A 20,085-nucleotide genomic window follows, 5' to 3' on the forward strand; every position below is an offset into this window, starting at 1 on the left:
GCATAGTTATGGTAGCTAATATTATTTCCTGTTATAACCTGAGCTAGTGGGAGCATATAAATATTGAATAAAAGGGGTCAATATAGTTAGTCTAAAGGGAACTTTGTAATCCAACTGACCATTCAGATTTTAGCGTCTGGTTCTGTTGGCCACAGGACAGTACCAATGATTATACGGAGAACTGCAGTACAGGAATTTTAGAATAATTTGTTAATTGCTTTAGTAATTCTAGGATTTTTAGACTTACAGTCACAAAAGCTAGTTTAGCGCATCTTCTAAAAGAAAGGCCTGTTCTATAAGTATTGAAGCTTTGCTAAAACATGATGTGATTTTCATTAAAAGCTTTTGAAACAGATGAAATGTTTATTATGTGATTTTATTTTGCCAGCTGCCATTTAAAATCCATTTCCATACATTTTTTTTACTGCAGCCTGAATGCAACACCAGCTGCTAAGCAGCTTGTAATCACTGCCCCAAATTTTTTCATTCATTCATTCATTCATTTTTCAGTGTTTTCTAAAAAAAATAAAAAATTTAATACAATTTTAAACATTCGGTTAAATCAAACTAAATTATCATTTATTCACAGAACATTTGATTCTGATGAAAGCTCCATCACACAACACAGAAAATCAAACTCCAGTGATTTACAAAAATTCCCCCCAAAATCAGTAGCATTTACATCCCACTGGTACCAGTAGTGCTGACTTACCAAAAACAAAAAGAAGGAAGAACTACATCTTCCAACAAATGTATGTATATATGTATAACATTGCTACTGATCACTGGTAATGAACTCCTCATCAGCCCTACAGACAACTCCTTACAACTCCACCACCAAGTTAAACACTGAACACGCGTCTTCTCTCCGCAGGTCACATTCTGATTGAACGTTTTGACTAAAAACTAGTGTAGGCAGCACTCAACAAGAAACCTGCACCACATTGTTCACAGTATTACACTCAATGTCCCCGATTATGGACTGGTAACTATAACTTGTGCAGAGTGAGTAGAGTCTGCCTTCGTTGGCTCATAAAGGCCTTCTTCCTGTAGGAAGAAAGGCAAACGAAACTAAAGTCAGTTTTAAAGACTTGTTTGAAGGCATGGGTATTTCATTTAAGGCTGTTTAAGTTTGACAAAGACTGAGGTCTTCTTAAATGTAAAGAACTTACCTTCACATTAATGGACTTCCCTGTTAAGAGTTGGCAACGACTCCGATGTTCTCAAGTGGAATCTTGTCTTTAGCAGGAGGTTGACAATCTGGCTTCACAAACTCAGGCTTGTCCTCAACAAACTTCTTCACCTTGGTGTCTCTGAGGATCAGCGAGACAAGCCGCTCATAGAACCACTCCAGGTCCTGAGGGTCCTCAGGCCAGGTGAGGTACTCTCTCCTCTGGACAAAAGCTCTGACTGCATTGCACTTCATCAGCTGGTAGTGAGCAACCTTTGGGTTTGTAACGAGCAGATGGTTTTCATTTCCACGCAAACATTTCACAGCAGGAAACACGGGCGTAAAATGGAATAACTTAGAACGAGGGTGTACATATTAAAGTACATAGTCATTTCACAGGGCGATTTATTTCAAGCGTTTCTTAATTTAGCTGGTAAAGACTTACAGGTAAATATGATCGTTTTTGAAACTTTTGTTTCAAAAGCTTCAGTTGCACCTCAGCAGGACCACAATATGATTGGCTTCATGCTGCATTGATGCAGTAGTTCATGCCTAAGTTCTGTATGAAATACTTTTACGTATACAATAATGTAATTTTTTTGAGGAAAGTAATTTTGTGTTTAGCTGTAAGCCAGAATCATCAATATTAACAGACTCTTGAAATAATAAATTAACACCCATAAATCACCTTTTAACAATATTCTAATATATGGAGAGTCACAGGTATGTTGTGTAGCAGTCGTTTGTACTGACCCAGTGTCAGCAGCATAGGCATATACACACCTTCCCTACCACCAGCATAACCAGAACGTTGGTCAGCTCCTCTAACATGCGGCCCTGGGCTAAAGTGAACGCCTCCAAACACCAGCCATCTGTAGGGAGGCAGAAACGTAGTCATTCGTATAAACGGAAACAAAGACAGCAGCAAAACAACGGCCCTGCTGTGGTAGCTAACATGCTACTGTCAGAAAGATGACACAGCTGTAGGGGGCTTTGTTACTTGAAAGGACAAAACAATAAATCTCTTGGTTTCATACTTTCTGAGATCAAATAAAGTTCACCAAGAAATTATTGAAGGATTTCTTGGATGCGTCTTCTTGGATACAGGCTTTCAATACTGCCACATTGGAAATTACTCTTAGTTCTTTTTACTTTAAGATACGCCACCTGGATTTCTATTTGCATATATGAGGCTAACAAGATGCTAATTTGGCATTAGAATGAGGGAATGGGAACCCCTATGACCATCTACCAAAAGTGAGAACATAGAACTTCAGAGAAGGATCTTTGTGAATACAACTACTTGTATCTTATCTCAGAAGTTACAATTTTACACCTCATTTGGGAGTGATGCTGAGAAAGCAGTTAGAGATTTGTTTTCTTCTCATAGGTGCTAAAGATAGATTGACAGGGTTCAAGGTGTAATCAGAAGACAAATGTAGTCAATTTCCCTCCAAACCTCAGTGGACATAAAGCCACACCTTTGAGAAACTCCTTGGAGACGATGCACAAGGTCTTCCTGCTTCCCCAAATAGCATCCCTGATGTTTGACAGATGATCCTCCCCAGGTAGAAAGTCTCTAGCTTCGAAGCAACAGTGGAACAAGTTCTCTTCTGCAAACTGGTTGTCTAGCTTCTTCAGCAAGGCGGCCTCCACCCACCTGTAGTCGCTGTTGGTGAAGCACAGGAAGGCATCGTATTGCCAGTTGTTCTCTTGGGCAGGCGGTTTGGGGCCCTCAAGAACCCTGTTGACGATCTTTTTGTAGATGATGAATATTTGCCCTCGTAGGCGGGCGTAAATAATCCCGCCGAGTACAAGGCTGAAGACGAGAATGGCGGAGCAGATGAAAAGAGCCAACTGAAAAGCCTGAACGTCTTCTTCCTCATCTTCACATGACTCCATGATGTTGGGAAACTCCACTAGGGGAAGATTGTGGACAGAAACTGGGAACTCGCATCTGTATTCCTGAGCCGGGCTCAGGAAAGTCACATTGGTTGTGTTCATCCACTTCAGGAAGCCCTCCAGAGCGCAATCACACTGGAACCGATTTCCCAAGAGGTTGAGGGTGCTGAGTGAGTGGAAAGTTATTGGATCGGGAGAGACTAGGAAGTTGTTTGAGAGGTCGAGCGATTTTAGGCTGGCTGGGAAAACACTGGCCTCCAGATAGGTCAGGGCATTGGACGAAAGGTCGATATTTCTAATCGAGGTGAGACCACTGAATATCCCATGAGGAAGGGTCATCAGGGAATTGAGGCTGATATTTAAACCAATCAGATTCTGCAAATTATCAAATATGTCCAGGCAATGCCCCTGTGCCCAAGAGATCTGGAGGGAATTGCCATGAAGGTCCAACACAGCCAAACTATTACCAGGAGGCATGGAGACCCCTGGATTTATAGTGCACCACAAAATGGTGTTGCCCCCGTAAAAAAAGTACAGCAGACGCTTGAAATGAGTTAAAACGACATAAAGGTCCTCCAGGTTTGTGAATCTGTTTTCTGAAATATCTAAATAGACACTGCTGTTCCACAAGCTAATGATGCTGCTAATGGAATGCAACTTATTGTCTTTTAGGAGGAGGAACTCTAAATTCGGTAGCGGCGCAGGAGATGCCAGCTGTCGCAGAGAGTTTCCTGTCAGATATAAATGATGTAACTGGGGAAGACCACTGAAGGCCTGGTCTCCAAGAACACCAATGTGGTTGTTAGACAAGTCCAAAATGAGAAGGTTAATCAGATTGCTGAAGGTGTTGGAGCGGATCTCTCCTAACAGATTGGATGACAGGTTGAGTTGTAGCAGATTCTGCAGACCATTGAAGGCGTTTGTCTCTATAAAGTTTATCTTATTCCGGGAGACATCAATCCTCTCTGCGTCTTTCAGAGCCCTGAAAACTCCAGTCTTTAAAGCAAAAATCCTGTTTCCTGATAAATCTAAATGAACAACTGAACTCGCCTCGAGGCCTTGAAAAGTGTCTTTGTCTGGATCAGGCATGTTGTTATAGGAAAAGTCTTTCCCAAGACTTCCAGAACATTTAAGATGAGCAATTGGAGTCCCTCTGATTGCTCTGAAAAACAATTTTAATGTCTCCAAATTCATTCCACTTCCTGAGATATCAAGGGTGTTGAAGGCTATTCCTTTGAAAGGGTTTCCGCAGTCCTTCCAGTCAACGTCAGATCTGAAGAAGCTGTTCGACCGCAAGTCCAGGAGGTGAAAAGATTTCCCCTGGAAGCCAACTAAGTCTTTCTCACATATTTTCTCAAGGTGATTCAGCTCAAGAATTAACTGTGAGAACTTTGTGAGATTCCAAAAGAACTGACCCGGATTGAGTCTCACTATGTTGTTCCCGTAGAGGTTGAGCCTTTCCAACGACAGAAGTGGCTCCAGGTAGTTTTCTGCCAGTATGGAGTCGGTCAAAGAGCAGTGATCCAGCCAGAGGTCTCCCAACCTGACCAGCCCGGCGAACGCCCGCGGCTCCAGCTTAAGGCCGACATTGCCGCCGAGAACCAGTGTGGTCAACTTTCTCTGCCTGAGGAAAGAGTCGTTCCTGATGGTGAGGACTACTTTCTGGCTTCCCAGGTCTAATTTCTGGAGTTCCTCGAAGTCTCTGAGAGAAGTCCTGTTGATCTCATGGATGAAGTTTCTATCCAAATATAAATGGGTGATGTTGGGGGGCAGAACAGGGACCCAGGTGAGGTTCTGGTCGGCGCAGTATGCTTTCTGTCCCCTCAACTGGAATGATGGGTGACATGCTGCTGGCTGCAGGGAGAAAAGATGGATTCATTAAGAGTTCAGGACTAAGTAATTATACATTCAAGTTTTTAGATTGCTCATAAATATGAAGATGGATTAGGGTTGTTTGCCTTATCTCTTTATAATAACACATTAAGGTATATTATGTGTGAAATTTTTGGCTTTGCCACAATGTAAAAAAAAACCCCTCTAATTTACAATGAAATTACGGCAGCTGTGGTTGCCAGTATTTTACTATAAATTCGAGATATTTTTTCATAAAATTGCTCGAATTTATAGTGAAATTGTGGCGATTTTACCGTGTAAACACCAAATTTATTGTGTAAGTGTTGCAATTTCTGTATTTATTCAGTAAAATGACCAGATCTGACGTGTAGAATTACAGTGATTCTGATAACCAGCTGTTTCTTCTTTGATTATGATAAAAGAAACACAACATATTTCAGAAAAAGATAATGAACACAATATGTGAACATATTGTCAAGTAAAAAAAATACACAATTTTTCATTATGATTTCATGTTTGTGGTGTGTGTGTGTGTGTGTATTATATGTACATAAACACAGCTGCCCTTTGCTCAATCAAATGATATGTTATTGCAATTGATATATACTGTATATGTTATATATATATATATATATATATATATATATATATATATATAATTTATTCACCTATTGGAGAATATTGGACCAATATCAATGTCCATCACATATTAATAATTTTACTATGGCTGATAGTTGATATTTATCTGTGTATTACCCCAACCCTTCACCACTGACATTGCTTCAAATAGAATAGAAAGTAACTATTCCTTCCCTTCAGTGAGAAAGTTGATGAGTAAAGCTAAAAGTATTAGTATAACTGTACACTCAGTAGGTTAAATCTCTAGAAAATGTGTGAGCTAAGGTCAATGTTAGACACCAACCTGTAGATAGAAGGCAGCGCAGATCAGCTGAAGGGCCAGCAGCCACATACTGTCCGGGACCTACGGAGGACAAACCGTCCCATTGTTTACTTTGGTTCTTCAGAGCAGCTCGTGTTATTACTACACTGTCCACAGAGTTGTGCAATCCTTGATTTGTTTGCCCCGAGCGGATATGAAAGTGGAAACGTGTACAGATTATTAGAGCTGTGTCGGAAAAATGGTTGATGTTTCAGACTAGCAACTCTGAGTCAAAATGTGCTAACCTGCTTTTCCACTTCGGTTGTTTACTATTAATATAATATTTCATTTTATGTGACAATATGGAGTTCAGAAGACAAAACAGGATTTGGTCTTTTTTTGATTTAAAAAAAACACAAAACAAAAAACATTTATTTAAAATATAAACAGAAAATCAAACCAAATACAAAAAGAGCTCTACACACGCTGTTTTTGTATATTTTATAGTGTAAAATGAGAATCAAATACCTACTTCTTATATATAACTAGCAAAAATGAGAGAAAAATGGGCCGGTCTTCAAATATTACTAGATCAGATGTGTATCTTCAGGTAACTGGATTTTTTTTCATTAGAAAAGACAGATGAAGAAAAAACAAACAAGCTAACTATTATTCAAAATACAAAATGTTAAAATTTAATATGAGCTTTTTTTGTGGCCAAAAACGCCAGAGGAAATTATTTACATTAGTTTATTTTGATTTCATAGTTTAAACATTATATATATATATATATATATATATATATTTTTTTTTTTTTTTTTTTTTTTTTTTTTTTTTAAACGTTTTGCACGACTAAAACAGACATTAAGAATATGTTTATCATTCTAGCGGCAGCAATCACTCGACCATCCTGTAGTGTGACGCCAGGGGGCGCAGTTTTTCGGTAGACCGTGACTTTCCCCTTTAGCTTAACAATTAATTTGCGTGAGAACGCTGACAATACAGCGCGAAGATAACAATAAAATAGGAAACAAGAATGAAATTTTTATTTTTGCTACAAAATTAAACGGCTCAAATTTGGATGTTAAATTTTTAGAGCAAAATCTAATAACTCTTTTTTTTTTTTTTTTTTTTTTAGCTTTTTATCCTCTGATGAGAAAATCCGGACCAGATTTGCACCGATCTGTCAACAGTTGTTGCATTCGGTCTTGTTGTCAGTGACCGAGGAGTGCAATTTCAATTTTGTTTGATTTTTGTTGTTGTTGTTGTTTTACATGTTTAAATAAGAAAAGCAACGTAAGAAACAAAAATGCAGTGAGTATTTTCTGTTCTTAAACTGCCACCTGCACCTGTGACAGTAGGAGGCGCTGTTTCTCCTTTATGCCTCTAAGGTGTTTCCCCCCCTTTTTCACTCCAGAACAGACACCAGACTGTATGAACAGGACAAATTTGAATGTGTGATGTTCTTTAATACTATATACTATGGAAGCTCTACCTGTCATTTAAGGTAAAGGGACTCTGCGTGACGTCACGGAGTGAAGCACGTCAGAATATGGCAACTGACCGCTTTTCTTTTTCCAGCTTAAACCCTAATTAATTTATGCTCATCTTTTTTTCTTTTAACTACACCTAAAAAGATCGACTGTTTGCTCTTATTTCTGATGAGCACCTCCACCTCCACCTCCACCACCTCTACCTGCGTAGCAGGGGCGCAACTCCATATTTTTGAGGTGGATGCGAACATATCTTCGGCGCCCCCCCATATATCGAATGATGACTGAGGCCTGCTCTTGCTTTGAAATATCAGGTGTGCAGTCCAGTTCCACTGCAAAGTACTTAGAGGACTTGATCTTGGCAGATATTTTACTCAAAACACACTCTGATATTGAATCTAAAAATTCATTCTAAGTGCACCATGTCAGATATCCAGTGGTTTGTTTGGAGGCAGCCTTTCTAAGAGGCTCTGCCAGTGTTACATCATATTGCGCTATGAGCTCAAGGATTCCCAGAAAATTTCCATTTTTAGGATTTCCTAACTGAGAATTTTTCCCCCTTAGTGGCAAGTTTCTCTCTGCAAGGAAAAGTATGCAGTCGATAACTCTAGTCAACACACTTCTCCAGTGTGCTTTTTCAGCTGCCATGGTTTTCTGCAGTTCACTATCAATAGTTTTACCTAGGCGTAAGCGAGATGCCATTTCTTTCCACGTCAGATAAGCATTTATGTGAAAACTACTGGTTTCATGGTGCTTCCGTGTTTTTGAAAGACATCCCCAGTTATTATACCCCTCCACAAGGCATGTGTCAAGAACTTTAGCTTCACCAAAAAGCTTACATGCAAAACAATAGACTCTGTTAGTATTTTTAGAATACAGTAACCAATCTCGTTCAACTTTCTCTCCATTAGACAGTAAATGAAAACAGTATGCTTTGGAAAAACACTTCTTATTCTTCTCTGATCTTGGATATGGACCATCAGAAACTTTCTGTGGGCCATTTACAACCATGTACTACCTAAATGTGTCCCCCATTTTGTGTGGTAAAGGCCACTCCTTGTTGGATAACAGTTACTGATTGGACATTACATCTGATCTGACTTATCAGATACATCACAACATCACTGTAGTGGTATTGAATAAGACATTTAAACTCAAGTGTCCCCCTGCCAAAAAGGTTGGTAAAATAGGTCACCAACCTTTTTGAGTTTAAGGGCTTTAGTGACTCTGATGACTAATTTGTCTGATACACGCATGAACTTGAACAACTCATCTTTAATTAAAGAATCCATAATACATATGAGTGAAAAAATGCACCCAGGAGGGCTAAGTGTTGGACCATAGCTGGGCACTGCCGCCGCAGCAGCTTTAGCTTTCCTGTGTTAATATTTCCTGAGTTTTATTTCGGTCATTCTTACTTAGTGCGCGGTTATGTGTCTGTGACATGTTTATGTATCAGATATTCATAGAAATACAAAACAAATCGCGTCCCTTAATGGTTTAATAGGGGAGGCAACTTTTAACAGCCAAATATGGGACGATTCCGTATTAGGCTAGCTGCTAGCTTTAGCTAACTTGATTATTTACAGCCCTCCTGTCCTGCTAATACACTGACGGTACTTACCTAATATCTTTCAACCACATTGAAAGGCTTTTTTTCATCCCGCCAACATCTTTATCCTTCTCCCTTTTACTTTTTCTGTTTTGCGCCCCGGACAGCTTTTTTTTCTGCCGCTCCATTTAAAAAAATTAAAAAACTAATTTAAAAAAAATAAAAAAAAACAAAACGCGCCTGCGTACTCTTAGGGGCGCGTGCACAGCCACCTGCATGGGAAGGGAGAGCGACAGGAGGGGAGGTGAAGGAGCAGAGGGGCGCCTAATCAGTGCTGTTCCCCTGTTATTGATCATTTCATTCTGTTAATTATAGAAAATGCCAACAAGAAAAAAACATTTTTCGAGACGGGGTTTTGGCGCCCCCTCTAGTGCAGCGCCCCTATGCGTTGCATACCCTGCATACCCACTTTTTGCGCCACTGCTGCGTAGTGAGCCGCAGGTCCAGTTCAGGTTTGGCTTCACAGCAGATTTACATGTATTGCGTAATTCGGGCTTCTCTGAATCAGTGAGTGATCAACAGACTCCACTGACTTTAAAGACTTTTTTTTTTTTTTTTTAAAAGCTGCGAAGTGACACGGTCACGTGCAAAAGCCTCCGCTCGGACTTGGAGTGGGACACCTGGAGGGGAAACGTCTTACCTCTGCTGCTGAGTGAAATGAATCCCTCACTGGTGGACAAATTCGCTTCAACGCGTCTTCCGAGCGTCCAAGCTGCTCCGTAGATTCTCTCCGTCTCTCTGTGTGTGTTTGTGTTTAGAAAGCCCGATTCTCTGTTCTTTCATAAACGCACACAATTCGCAATTTCCTTCGTGACCACACAGGCTTCACCTTCCTCTTTCTGGCCCGTGGCCATGTTCCGTTCCTGCAGCTTTCCCTTTTCTCCGCGGCTCCGTGTTGGCTGATGGGATCCACTTCCTCTCCGCTCCCGGAGCCTCCTCCGCAGGCAGGCACTCCGACACACCCGGGAGCAGAACCAGGATGAGTCCGCAGGCAGTTAGAACAGATAGCACACAACGGGTTAACATATCAGGGGCAAGCAGCAGGAAAACTAATAATAACTTGGCCCTTCACCGGCTGTTTGCGCAAAGTTTGTTTCTCTAGGATTGCATATGTGCAAAATTCAATGACTGAAATAGGCAATATCAAACATTTCTTCTAACCCTCTATTATTATTATTATTATTATTTGAAGGAAAACTAGTATTCATTTTTCAGAATAAAAGTACCTAAGTTATGCTCAATATTTACAGCTTAATGAAATATGCTTTATATATTAAACGTGCCTTTTCCTAAGGCCACATTCCTAAATACATTTTTTTTAAGGGTGGAAAAAAAAGAAACAGGTTTGATGTAATATTCTAATCTTAAATGTCGGTTTTTTAATTAGCTGTAAACAGGAAAACAGAAGTAAAGCTTCGGTCTGTGTTTGACTCTAATGGAGAAACTGAAATAAATGAACGTTTCGGTCATATTGTAGTTTGTTGAATGGGTCTATAAACAAATACTAGCAATTGTTATTTGAATCAAGATTTAAATACTTTGTACAATAAAATACAAAATGATGTTTCAGGCAAGTTCATTGTTTAACAATGTGACTAATGGTTTGTTTTAGCTTATTTTTGTTCGTCTTGTATGATTGCAAATTGTTAATAATAATAAGAAGAAGAATAGAAAAAAATATTGTGTAATAATAAGGTTATTATAAGTTGAACCTACTGAAAACAGTATCAGATAAGTCCGTTATTTTCCCTTTATTTCTTGTTCAGTAACAGACGTGGTCATCGTGGTCATGTTGATGAAAACAGAGTTGCTGTGAAAGGTTTTGCAAACTGTCCATTTCGTCACCACTGATTGGTGAAACGCTGCATGATTACACAGGATGTCTTGCCGTTCACCGTGACTCCTGTTCCTCTGCATCCGTTTTTTCATCTCATGTAAAAATAAAAAAATAAAACCAAACGCAGAAAAACGAGACACGGTTCGTCTCCTGGAGATGTTTAGAGTTTGAGTTGTTGTAAAAGTCGGAACCTTTATCTGGAGTCAGGACTGATTCGATGAGCTCTTACTGATCTGAAAACAATATTTGTATTTTCTCTTCCCCGTCACCTTTTCTCAGGTTGTAAATGTGTCCTTACTGTTACTCTTATATATTTTTTTTACCTTTGTATGAAAATGCATGTTCCCACTTACCTTTAAGTTGCTATGGTGACACCTGAATTCCCCTCAATCTGAGAGGTTACTGCTGTTCTAACACGACAGGATCCATCTGATGGTCTTAATTCGTTCAGAACTGTGCAATCATGTGGTCACTTCCAATAATTACACTGATCATTTTGATAATGAACAATAAATAAACATCTGTGATCGACAAAAACAAGCGACCCACTAATAAATATATACATTTTAAAATATTTGTTTTCATTTCATAGAGTATTTATTGATTTGATTTTGACTGAGAGCCACCAGATTCACTGCATTTGAGCAGATATGGGCTGAGCAACAGGTCCGTTGCAAATCAATGTATTTCCACCAGATGGCGCACCAGTCTACCACTGGAGACGAGTTAACAGTCAGGACTCGTTAAAAAAAAATCAACAAGTCATTCTAATCATTTACTTGTTCATATTACATTTTAATACCAAAGTTTTTTTAAAAAACTGTCAACAGTTCTTTTGTCGCTTCATTCCATGTCGGAGGCTGCGTGTGAGTTGGGCAGTAAATACAAACACGGACTGATGTTTTTTGTAAACCGTTTGCTGCTTCATTTAGTTTTCTGCCTGAGCTGCATCCTGCCACACTTCTTCCTCAAAGTGAGAGATTTTTTTTGTTTTGTTGTTTTGAGTCTGTGCTTCTTGGAGGCTCGGCTCCTACATTCATTCCTCTCGTCCAAAAGCGTCTCTCTCCTTACACCACTTTGTCCCTGCCGCTGTCGCTCGGCCTCTCCGGGCCGCGCGTGTCCTCCTCGGTCTCTCCGTTCGCGCTCGCGGCGCCCTCCTCCTTCCTCCCTCTGCGCAGGAGCAGCACGTGCGCCGCGAAAACGGCCAGCACGACGACGAAGACCGTGCTCACTATGATCCCCACCAGACCCCCGGCCGTCACCGCGGAGGGCCGCTCGGTCGGGTCTGTGGGTGACGTGGGGCTGGAGCTGAAGATGGAGCTGTCCACGTCTGTGGTCTCCTCGTCCCCGTCACTGACTTCTCTGCACCGGTATTCACCCACTAACTTGAAACCGGGGTAGCAGGAGCACACGTACCCGCCGTACGTGTTTCGGCACTTCTGTTCGCAGTAATGAGATTCGCACTCGTCAATGTCTATGCAGAAGACGGAGCCCCCCCTTTCACTTGACACGTAGCCGTCCGGGCAGAAGCACAGGAGGTTGTAGTTGGGGTCGCACTCCGCGGGGCACTCCGGCTTCCCGCAGTGCCGCCTGCATTTGTGCGGATCCTTCTCGTCCACCCGGTACCCCTTGAAGCACGAGCACACGTAGCTTCCGTGCGTGTTGGCGCAGTCGTGCTCGCACGGCGCGAGCGTACACTCGTCCGTGTCCACACACGCGCCGCCGACCAACCTGTAGCCGCTCTCGCAGCCGCACTGATGCCGGCCCCCGGCCTCGTAGCAGGTCTGCTGGCAGCGCAGCGCCGCGCAGGGGTCGTCCGGGCCCTCCGCCTGGCACGAGACTCCGTTGGCCGGGCTCACGCTCTCGCCCGGCGGACAGTAGCAGACGGGGCTGCTGCTGGGGTCCACTTTGCACTTGTATTCACACCCGCCTTCGTTTATCTCGCAGCTCCATGGAGCCTGCAGCCACTTGGTGGAGGTGCCGCAGATGTATTTGGTCTTGGACGGGAAAAGGGTGGCGATGCTTCCACGCGGCAGCGTGGCGGACCGAACATCCTCCACCTCGAACCCGTAGGGAGTCCGGTAGAGCACAGACTGCTGCGCTGTGTGCGGCAGGTTAGTGCAGGGGTCGGTGAAGACGTTCTCGCAGAGGAAGCCCGCCGCGGGCCGGTCGCACGGGGTCTGGCTCCATTTAAAGTTCTCCTCTCCGTTCACGGACACGCAGCGGGCTGCCGAGCAGCTGTCGTCGGGGTCCGGCTGCCAGTTGACGAAGTCGCTCTCGGCGTCCTTGGTTACCCACTGGAAGCCTCGGAGTTCCTCCGACGGGTCCGGACAGCCGCTCATGCGGTGCAAGCCGATCCAGTAGCTGCCGGTCAGGTTTCCCAGCAGGACAGAGAGCACGTCGCTGGACACAGAGGTCCGCACCGTCATCAGGTGGCTGTTCTGGTCTCTGCAGAGCCGCTGCGCTGAGCTGAACGTGCCGGGGTCCCGGAACAGGGTGAAGCACGAGTTCCCGATGCAGTAGCCGCTGTTCCGCTCTGCTCCCGCATCTTTTCCCAGGAGGAAAACGAGCGTCGGCACAAACAGCCCCGCTGCGACGTTCATGTTTGGATCTCAGCTGTGCCCCGTTTAGGTTCTTGCGCGATCCGGCAACCCTTTGACTTGATTGTTTGGAGAACAATTTAGGTGGTATTTATAAGCCCCAAGCTCCATATTAGGACCCGGCCGAGGAAGGAAGGCGCTCTGAGTAACGAGCTGCCGGAGAGCTCGCTGCCCATCCACTTCACATCCACAGTTAAGCACGGCTTTTACGGTCTTACGCATAACCTTTTTTTTCCCCTAAAGACCCTTATATGTCCTCGTAGCCCCTCCCAACGCTCCCCCGGCCAGCGTGACTCTCCAGTATGGCAAGCAGTTTGTGTAAATATTTGATATTCTGTAGAAACTGTCAGCATTATGGCCTTCTTACCCACAACAAAGTTTGTGACTAAACCTTACTAGATAGATATTTGCTCTCATTATTTCATTATTAAATATTTTAAGCACCACAAGTCCCAAACCAGAAGGCTTCTTCACATACTATAGTCAATATGTTCTACTAGTGAGTTGTTGACCTAACATGTTAACTAGTCCACATATTTCACTCACCAACTTACAAGTATTTCTTAAAGTTGTGCATTCAGTTGTTCAGCTGAATGACTAGTCAACCCTACAATGCATATTAAGTCAACTTTATTGCCTTTACAGGAGAAATTGCTCATCAGAACGTTAACTAGCAGTCAGTTCTGATGTTGGTTTCTTCACTAGTTGACCAGTTTTGCAAATCTGGCAAGAAGTTGGACTAAAATACTCAACATCCAGCTGATGTCAACATCAGCCATCATTGTTAGCCGAGCCGTTTGCTACTACTCTGCACTACTACAACATTTACTCAAGCTAGTACAATGTTTTCCTGCACTAGCAAAAAAAAAAAACAACAACAACAAAAAGACTTCCACATTTTTTGGTAACTAGTCACACTCTTTTTCTACTAGTCAGAGTAAAAATCTCGTTAGAAAACCAAAACATACTTGAGCTGTGGCAGAAACGTCCATCTTAGTGGCGTTTTTGACACACTGGTCAATGACCAGACCCCACTGGTCAATGGTTCGGCTTTAAAACCTTACATATTAACTAGCCATTACAGACTTGGCCCAAACAATTTCCAAGTGACCATTACATGTCTGCACTTGTTGACTCTAGTTAACTACCATTCAAAACACTGTTTTGTCTGTAAGGCTAACGAGCTCGCTAAACGCTTTAATATGTCAACTAGTTGAATTTGCAGCTCACAGTGAACTAGTTCACACATTTAAGGGTTACTACTCAACAAGTACATCAGTTGTTTGGTGTTGTTAACAATAAAAGCCCACTTGTTGAGACACTTGTGTCGCTAATGCAGCACTTTTGCTAGTTGGACGTTTAGCTGTTAGGCTAAAGTGCCAGCGGTCCGTGAAACGAGTTGCTGAGAAGAGTTTCTTTGTATTGAACCAGTTGGAGCAAAAGTGAAAGTATTCTAGTTTAGTCGTGACCAGAACGGAGGGGCTGATGCAGAGGTTATTGAATATCTCCATAACTGCTTGCCATACCCCAATGAATCCGTTAATTTGTGTTTCAGCCGCATTATTTCATTATGAGAAGTAAATACGATCTGTTGAATATATAGTGTAAAAGGCTGGAGTCACTTTATTTCCTTTACATGTTTATTTCAAATATAATTGAATTGTTGAAAGTATGCTGGTCGAATAATTAGTCGACTAGTTGAATTTTCGATCGAACCTAATTTGAGTCATTTTCCCCCCTAATCAAATTGAGAACTGTTTTCTTTTTTACGGTCCTGTAATGCGGGCTTGAATCATTTTATCTTAAAAAAACAAAAAACTAAATAAAGTTGTGTTTTTTTAAACTACAAAATAAAACATTGTCTTTAGCTTTTTTCATTAAACCATGAAAGAAAAGAGAAAATGACCAACAACAATCAACTGTGTCAGGAGTCTGTTGGTTTCATTTCCCTGTTTTGTAAAAACATACTTTTCATCTGCTGCAGGTTTTTAATTAATTAATTAATTTATTTTTTCATCTTTTGTCGTTTTGAAGAGACACATATATTATTCTGTGAACTTTGCATCTTTATTCCCTTTTTATTTATTGATTTACAAACAATTTTAGTGGTAAAAAAAAAAAAAAAAACTCATACTGAAAATGTTGAGTTCAATAAATCATCTAAGAACAAGTCAGAAAATAAGCTTAAGGACGACCTTCAAACAGGAAAACATCCATGGTGCCGAACGGGATGAGACTTGTTTCTATGGAAGTAGAAATGACTAATTAAGGTAAAAAAAAAAAAAATAATAATAATAATAATAATAAGAATTACTGGGGATTTTTTTTTTTTTTTTGCTGTCGTCCAAACGAACAATTAGACTATGAACTGGTCTGCTTTGGCATAATAACCTAGAAAACAAATACACAGTGAACCATAATTTTATACAAGAAGGCTTGTCGTACAGATGTTTACAGCTGTAATACATGTAATAGCAGCACAGTTTTTACATTCATATGAAGCTGACCGGTGAGAATCAGCCTGGTACAGTGAGGTTATGAGTAGCAGTGTACAAACCATGCTAACGCTAAGTGGTTTAGTCAGTGACAGTCATTTCACAGTTCGTTCGTCACACAGTCTTTTTTTTATTTTTTTACACAATTCAGGTCATTAAAAACCTGAAGTCCAGCTTTCATTTAACTGTTAACATAAATACCACTTTATATTTACGACTCGCCAGTCATCAGTCCGCCGGATTTCCACGCTGCGTTTCTCTCCCAATGGGAAGATCTGCGGTGTCAAAGGTCCATAAATCAGGCAGCTCTTTTTTTTCTCTTTCTTTTTCAGTCACATCCAGTCTCGATCTGGTTTTAGCTTTACATTAGATGTAACTTCGTCAGACAATTAAAGCAGAATAAACTAGAGAAATGCAGCAAATACGTGCACAGAATGTTGCATGTTCAGGAAATGTTGGAAACTGTATAGTACCTGACTAAACTGATCTAATTTAAGATTATTTTTTTTGTAATGGGACAGAATTAGTTTTAGTTCTGTTTAAAAAAAAAAACAAATACAGAAATCTTAAAGCTGTTTTCATTTCTCACTTAAATTTTGATTTACATTTTTTTAAACATAATGTGGCCTCAGGATTTTCCATCTCCAAGGACAAACCTGGAATCACCGATCAGCCCGACCAAAACACACCGATTTTCTCTAATTAATAATAGGCTGCGATTCTTAGCATTAAATGCTTCACAGCTCAAAAAATAACCAAAAATCATCATTTTGGTCCATAAACATATGATGTCTTCTTTTACATTTTTATAAAAAATAAGAATAAAAAAAATCGGGTTTTGTGCCTTGGAGTTTTGTAACACAGTTGGGTTTTATGTTTTGAGAGGAAAATCGAAACATCGAACAAATCGGACGTTGCATCGGTATGGGCATCTGATCGGCGCATCGCCCCTCAGACTCATTGAGAGTCGTTCTTAAACTGCTTATCGAACGATAATCTCTTGTAGGTCTCTGTTGAGACCTGCTGCAGGTAGAAAATATCGATGTCCGGGTGTTTTAAGGAGTTCAGGTTCAGCGACGCGCAGCGTCCCGACACGTGTTTCACCAGGCACGCCAGCAGCGCCGCGCACAGCACCAGGAACACGGCGATGCCCAGGACGCTGCCGGCCTTGATGTAAGACGGCACGGCGGCCGGTTGGAGGCTGACCGGCGTGCTGGCAAGATCAGGAGGCGACCCCGATGCGCTCTCCTCCTCCTCCTCTTCCTCCCCTCCCTGCTGCAGACGAACACACTTGTCAGTCCCCTGTAGCCGGTAGCCTTTCCTGCACACACACCTGAACCCACCGGGCAGGTTCTCACACTCGTGGTCGCAGAGCGCCTGTGATTCGCACTCGTCGATGTCGTAGCAGGTGGCGGAGCCGTCGGAGCCCTCGAGGTCCACGATGTAGCCCTGCGGGCAGTAGCACTGCTGCATGTCCTTCTTCTCCGGCGCCGTATTGCTGCTGCAAATCGCAGGGCACTCCCTCTGGCTGCAGACCTGCTCGCACTCGGTGGGGTTTTTGGGGGACACCCGGTACCCCTCCTTGCACGCGCATTGGTACACCCCGCTGACCTTGACGCACTTCATGTGCTCGCACAACATGCAGATCGACGTGTTGACGCAGCCGCCGTCCTCCTCCACGAAGTCGTCCGCGCACCTGCACTCGTACTTCCCGTCCAGGTTGACGCACTGCTCGCCCTCGTTCGCGCAGAGATCCAGCGCCTCCGCGCACTCATCCACGTCCTCGCAGCGTCCGCCGTCCGCCGCCGGCTTGTAGCCCTCGGGGCAGCGCGGGGTCTCAGGCGGGGGTCTAGCAGCTGTGGGCTCCGTGCAGGAGAAGTTGTTGCGATGGAGAGAGCGCGCGACCGGACACGTGCAGGTGTTGGAGGTTTTGTTGCAGCGGTAATCGCAGCCGCCCTGGAAGACCTCGCAGGGCCACGGAGACTGCAACCACGTGGACGTGCACAGGTGCTTGGAGTCCGGGTACTGATCGCCGGGCCGTCCCACCAGGGCCAGGGTCCCCGGGGGAAACGTCTCAGACTCCAACACGTCAAAGCCCGTCAGTGTTCTGTACGTAACCGACGTGCCTCCGCCGCTCCGAGCGGCTCCGCAGACCGAAGAGGATTCGTACAGACACAAGAATCCGTCCAGGGTGTTTCGGCACGGCTCTGGCCCCAGCGAGACTCCGGTCCCGCTCCCCGCGGAGACGGCGGTGCAGTTCGTACCACCGCGCAACCAGAACCTCCCCGTGAACGTTCTCACCAGACGCTCCAACGCGCCCATCTGCTCGTCAGAAACGGACCGGATCAACTGTCCGCTCGACTCTTCGCAGGCTTTCGCCGCAGCTTCAAAGTCCGCCGAGTGCTGGAAGCAGCAGAGACCCGCGGAGCAGCTGGCGCGCCGGGAGGCGGCAGCTTCCTGCAGGAGCAGCGCGCAGAAAATCAGAGCCGGAGTCGCGAGATTCATGTCGGCGGAGTGAAGGTGACTTCTAACTGTGACCTCCGGGTGTATCGAACGGCTCCAATCGATGATCCGAAGCCGAAACAGAGTTGCGCATTTATACATTCCTCTCGGTGTTTGTTTTCGCGCTGGTCCAAGTCAGGAAGGAAGTTCCGTTCAGCCCAGAGAGAGAGAGAGAGAGAGAGAGGAGTCGTGGTCAGATTGCTCAACCCCTATCCTGTGACCTGTCCTTATCTCGAAGGAAAGTTGGCCATCACGACCACCACACACACAAACACACACAAACACAAACTCATAAGGCGACACATTTTTTCGAGACCACATGAACGCGCACGGACATTTAATGAGATGACATATAATTAGACCAGAACCGTCCTCCAGCTGCGATCTGCGCCGAGACCAAAAGTTGAAGTCTCATGGGAGGAGAATCACCCAGAAGTACCAGATTATTAGTTCTTCGGAATTTGGGAAATATCCCACTCTGATTCCGATTAATAGGAAAACACGATCCAGACCTCGGAGGCTGAATCAGGTCAGTGTCTCTGAGCACCTGGAGGCTGAAGAAGACTTGAGTCTGGATCTGATCAGAAGGAGATGAAGTGAATAATAACTCAAAGCTTCATGTTTCTGAAAGTTCCCAATTATTCGCGTAGAGTCTGGAAAAATAACCAAAAAGCTTTGCGTGTCTACTCACTAAATGAAACGAGTTCTCAGTTTACATGTTTATAATTTGACATTTTATTGAATATTTGACCAGACAGATCAAATATGTCTCAATTAAAAAAAAATAAAAATAAAAAATTGACCCTAACATCAAACTTTATATTTTGTAGTTTGATGGAGACCGGAGTGTATTTTTTGTTTGCAGGCGTGTCTGTTGGTGTCATGTTGTCCAGGTTCCAAGCAGCTTCATCTCATCTCAGCCTCCATGTTGGATTGTTGGAATCATGTTCGAAATGTTTTGGACGTTTTACGCTCCACGAAACAGGACATGGAGCCGCCTCCAATGTTTTAATTTTGTTTTTCCAGTCCACAGAACATTTTCCCCAACAGTCTTTGGACTTGGTTTTTGACATTTGAACTCTTCTATGGATGCCATTGTTGCCCAGTGTCTTTGTTGTTGATTCATTTGCGCCACTTTTTTTTTTTTTTCTCCAGAAATGCATGAAGCTTAGGCACAGTTTCATGCTATTGCACATTGTTTTCTGAACACTTTGTAATCCTTCGTGGTTGAAATGAGTTTGGCTGCGAGTCGACAATCTAGATGTCATTTATTAGACTCATAAAACCAGATTTCTTAACTTTGAGACTATGAGTAAAACATAGATAAGCACTATACGTATCGGTTGTCAGAGTGGGTGACAATTGTTCCTCCCCTGTGAAATTGTTGCGTGGTCGGCGCAAAACAGCTTAAAAAAAAAATCGGGCACAAAACGGCAAAAGACTGAAATGACCAGCGACTGATGTTCTTTGTCCAAGGATGACCTCTGTTGGAAACTGGCTGTAAACAAGCCTGAGTTGCATTCCACTCTAATCCCCAAACACAGAGGATAAAATTACTGATTTGGGTCCAACTCGCATTGACGCCTAATGATCCCAGCAGCTGTTTTTCAGTAAAGAAATAAAAATAAATCTTCAAAATTTTGTATTTTCTGTCTCTAACTGTTAGGTTAGAAACCGTATCTTGTCTCTAACCTAAGGGACTTGCTCGTCATTTTCCTATTTTGAACATTTGCGGTTTT

General features: G+C 43.0%; 3 protein-coding genes across 5 annotated transcripts; all 3 read right to left on the minus strand.

Annotated features, from left to right (window-relative positions):
* Positions 1–357: 357 nt before the first annotated feature.
* Positions 358–10,080, minus strand: tlr5a (toll-like receptor 5a). Of its 3 annotated transcripts, XM_028040176.1 has the most exons (6): positions 9,553–10,078; positions 5,850–5,909; positions 2,653–4,927; positions 1,955–2,043; positions 1,173–1,444; positions 358–1,047 (listed from the first exon to the last, which is right to left on the minus strand). In XM_028040176.1, exons 2-5 carry the CDS (start codon positions 5,895–5,897, stop codon positions 1,196–1,198), a joined length of 2,661 nt encoding a protein of 886 aa, XP_027895977.1. In that variant the 5' UTR covers positions 5,898–5,909; positions 9,553–10,078; the 3' UTR covers positions 358–1,047; positions 1,173–1,195. The 3 variants fall into 3 exon arrangements, with proteins under 3 accessions (XP_027895977.1, XP_027895976.1, XP_027895978.1); XM_028040175.1 differs by having other exon boundaries at positions 358–1,444; positions 9,553–10,080; XM_028040177.1 differs by having other exon boundaries at positions 358–1,444; positions 4,489–4,927; positions 9,553–10,076.
* Positions 10,081–11,511: 1,431 nt separating this feature from the next.
* Positions 11,512–13,586, minus strand: thbd (thrombomodulin). Its single transcript, XM_028040180.1, has one exon. It carries the CDS (start codon positions 13,350–13,352, stop codon positions 11,817–11,819), a length of 1,536 nt encoding a protein of 511 aa, XP_027895981.1. The 5' UTR covers positions 13,353–13,586; the 3' UTR covers positions 11,512–11,816.
* Positions 13,587–15,397: 1,811 nt separating this feature from the next.
* On the minus strand, positions 15,398–19,124 carry LOC114158562 (thrombomodulin-like). Its single transcript, XM_028040179.1, has one exon. The coding sequence runs from the start codon at positions 18,446–18,448 to the stop codon at positions 16,802–16,804; it is 1,647 nt and encodes a 548-aa protein (XP_027895980.1). The 5' UTR covers positions 18,449–19,124; the 3' UTR covers positions 15,398–16,801.
* Positions 19,125–20,085: the final 961 nt, after the last annotated feature.

Source organism: Xiphophorus couchianus, chromosome 15 (assembly GCF_001444195.1).
Source record: "Xiphophorus couchianus chromosome 15, X_couchianus-1.0, whole genome shotgun sequence".
Classification (NCBI taxonomy): Eukaryota; Metazoa; Chordata; class Actinopteri; order Cyprinodontiformes; family Poeciliidae; genus Xiphophorus; species Xiphophorus couchianus.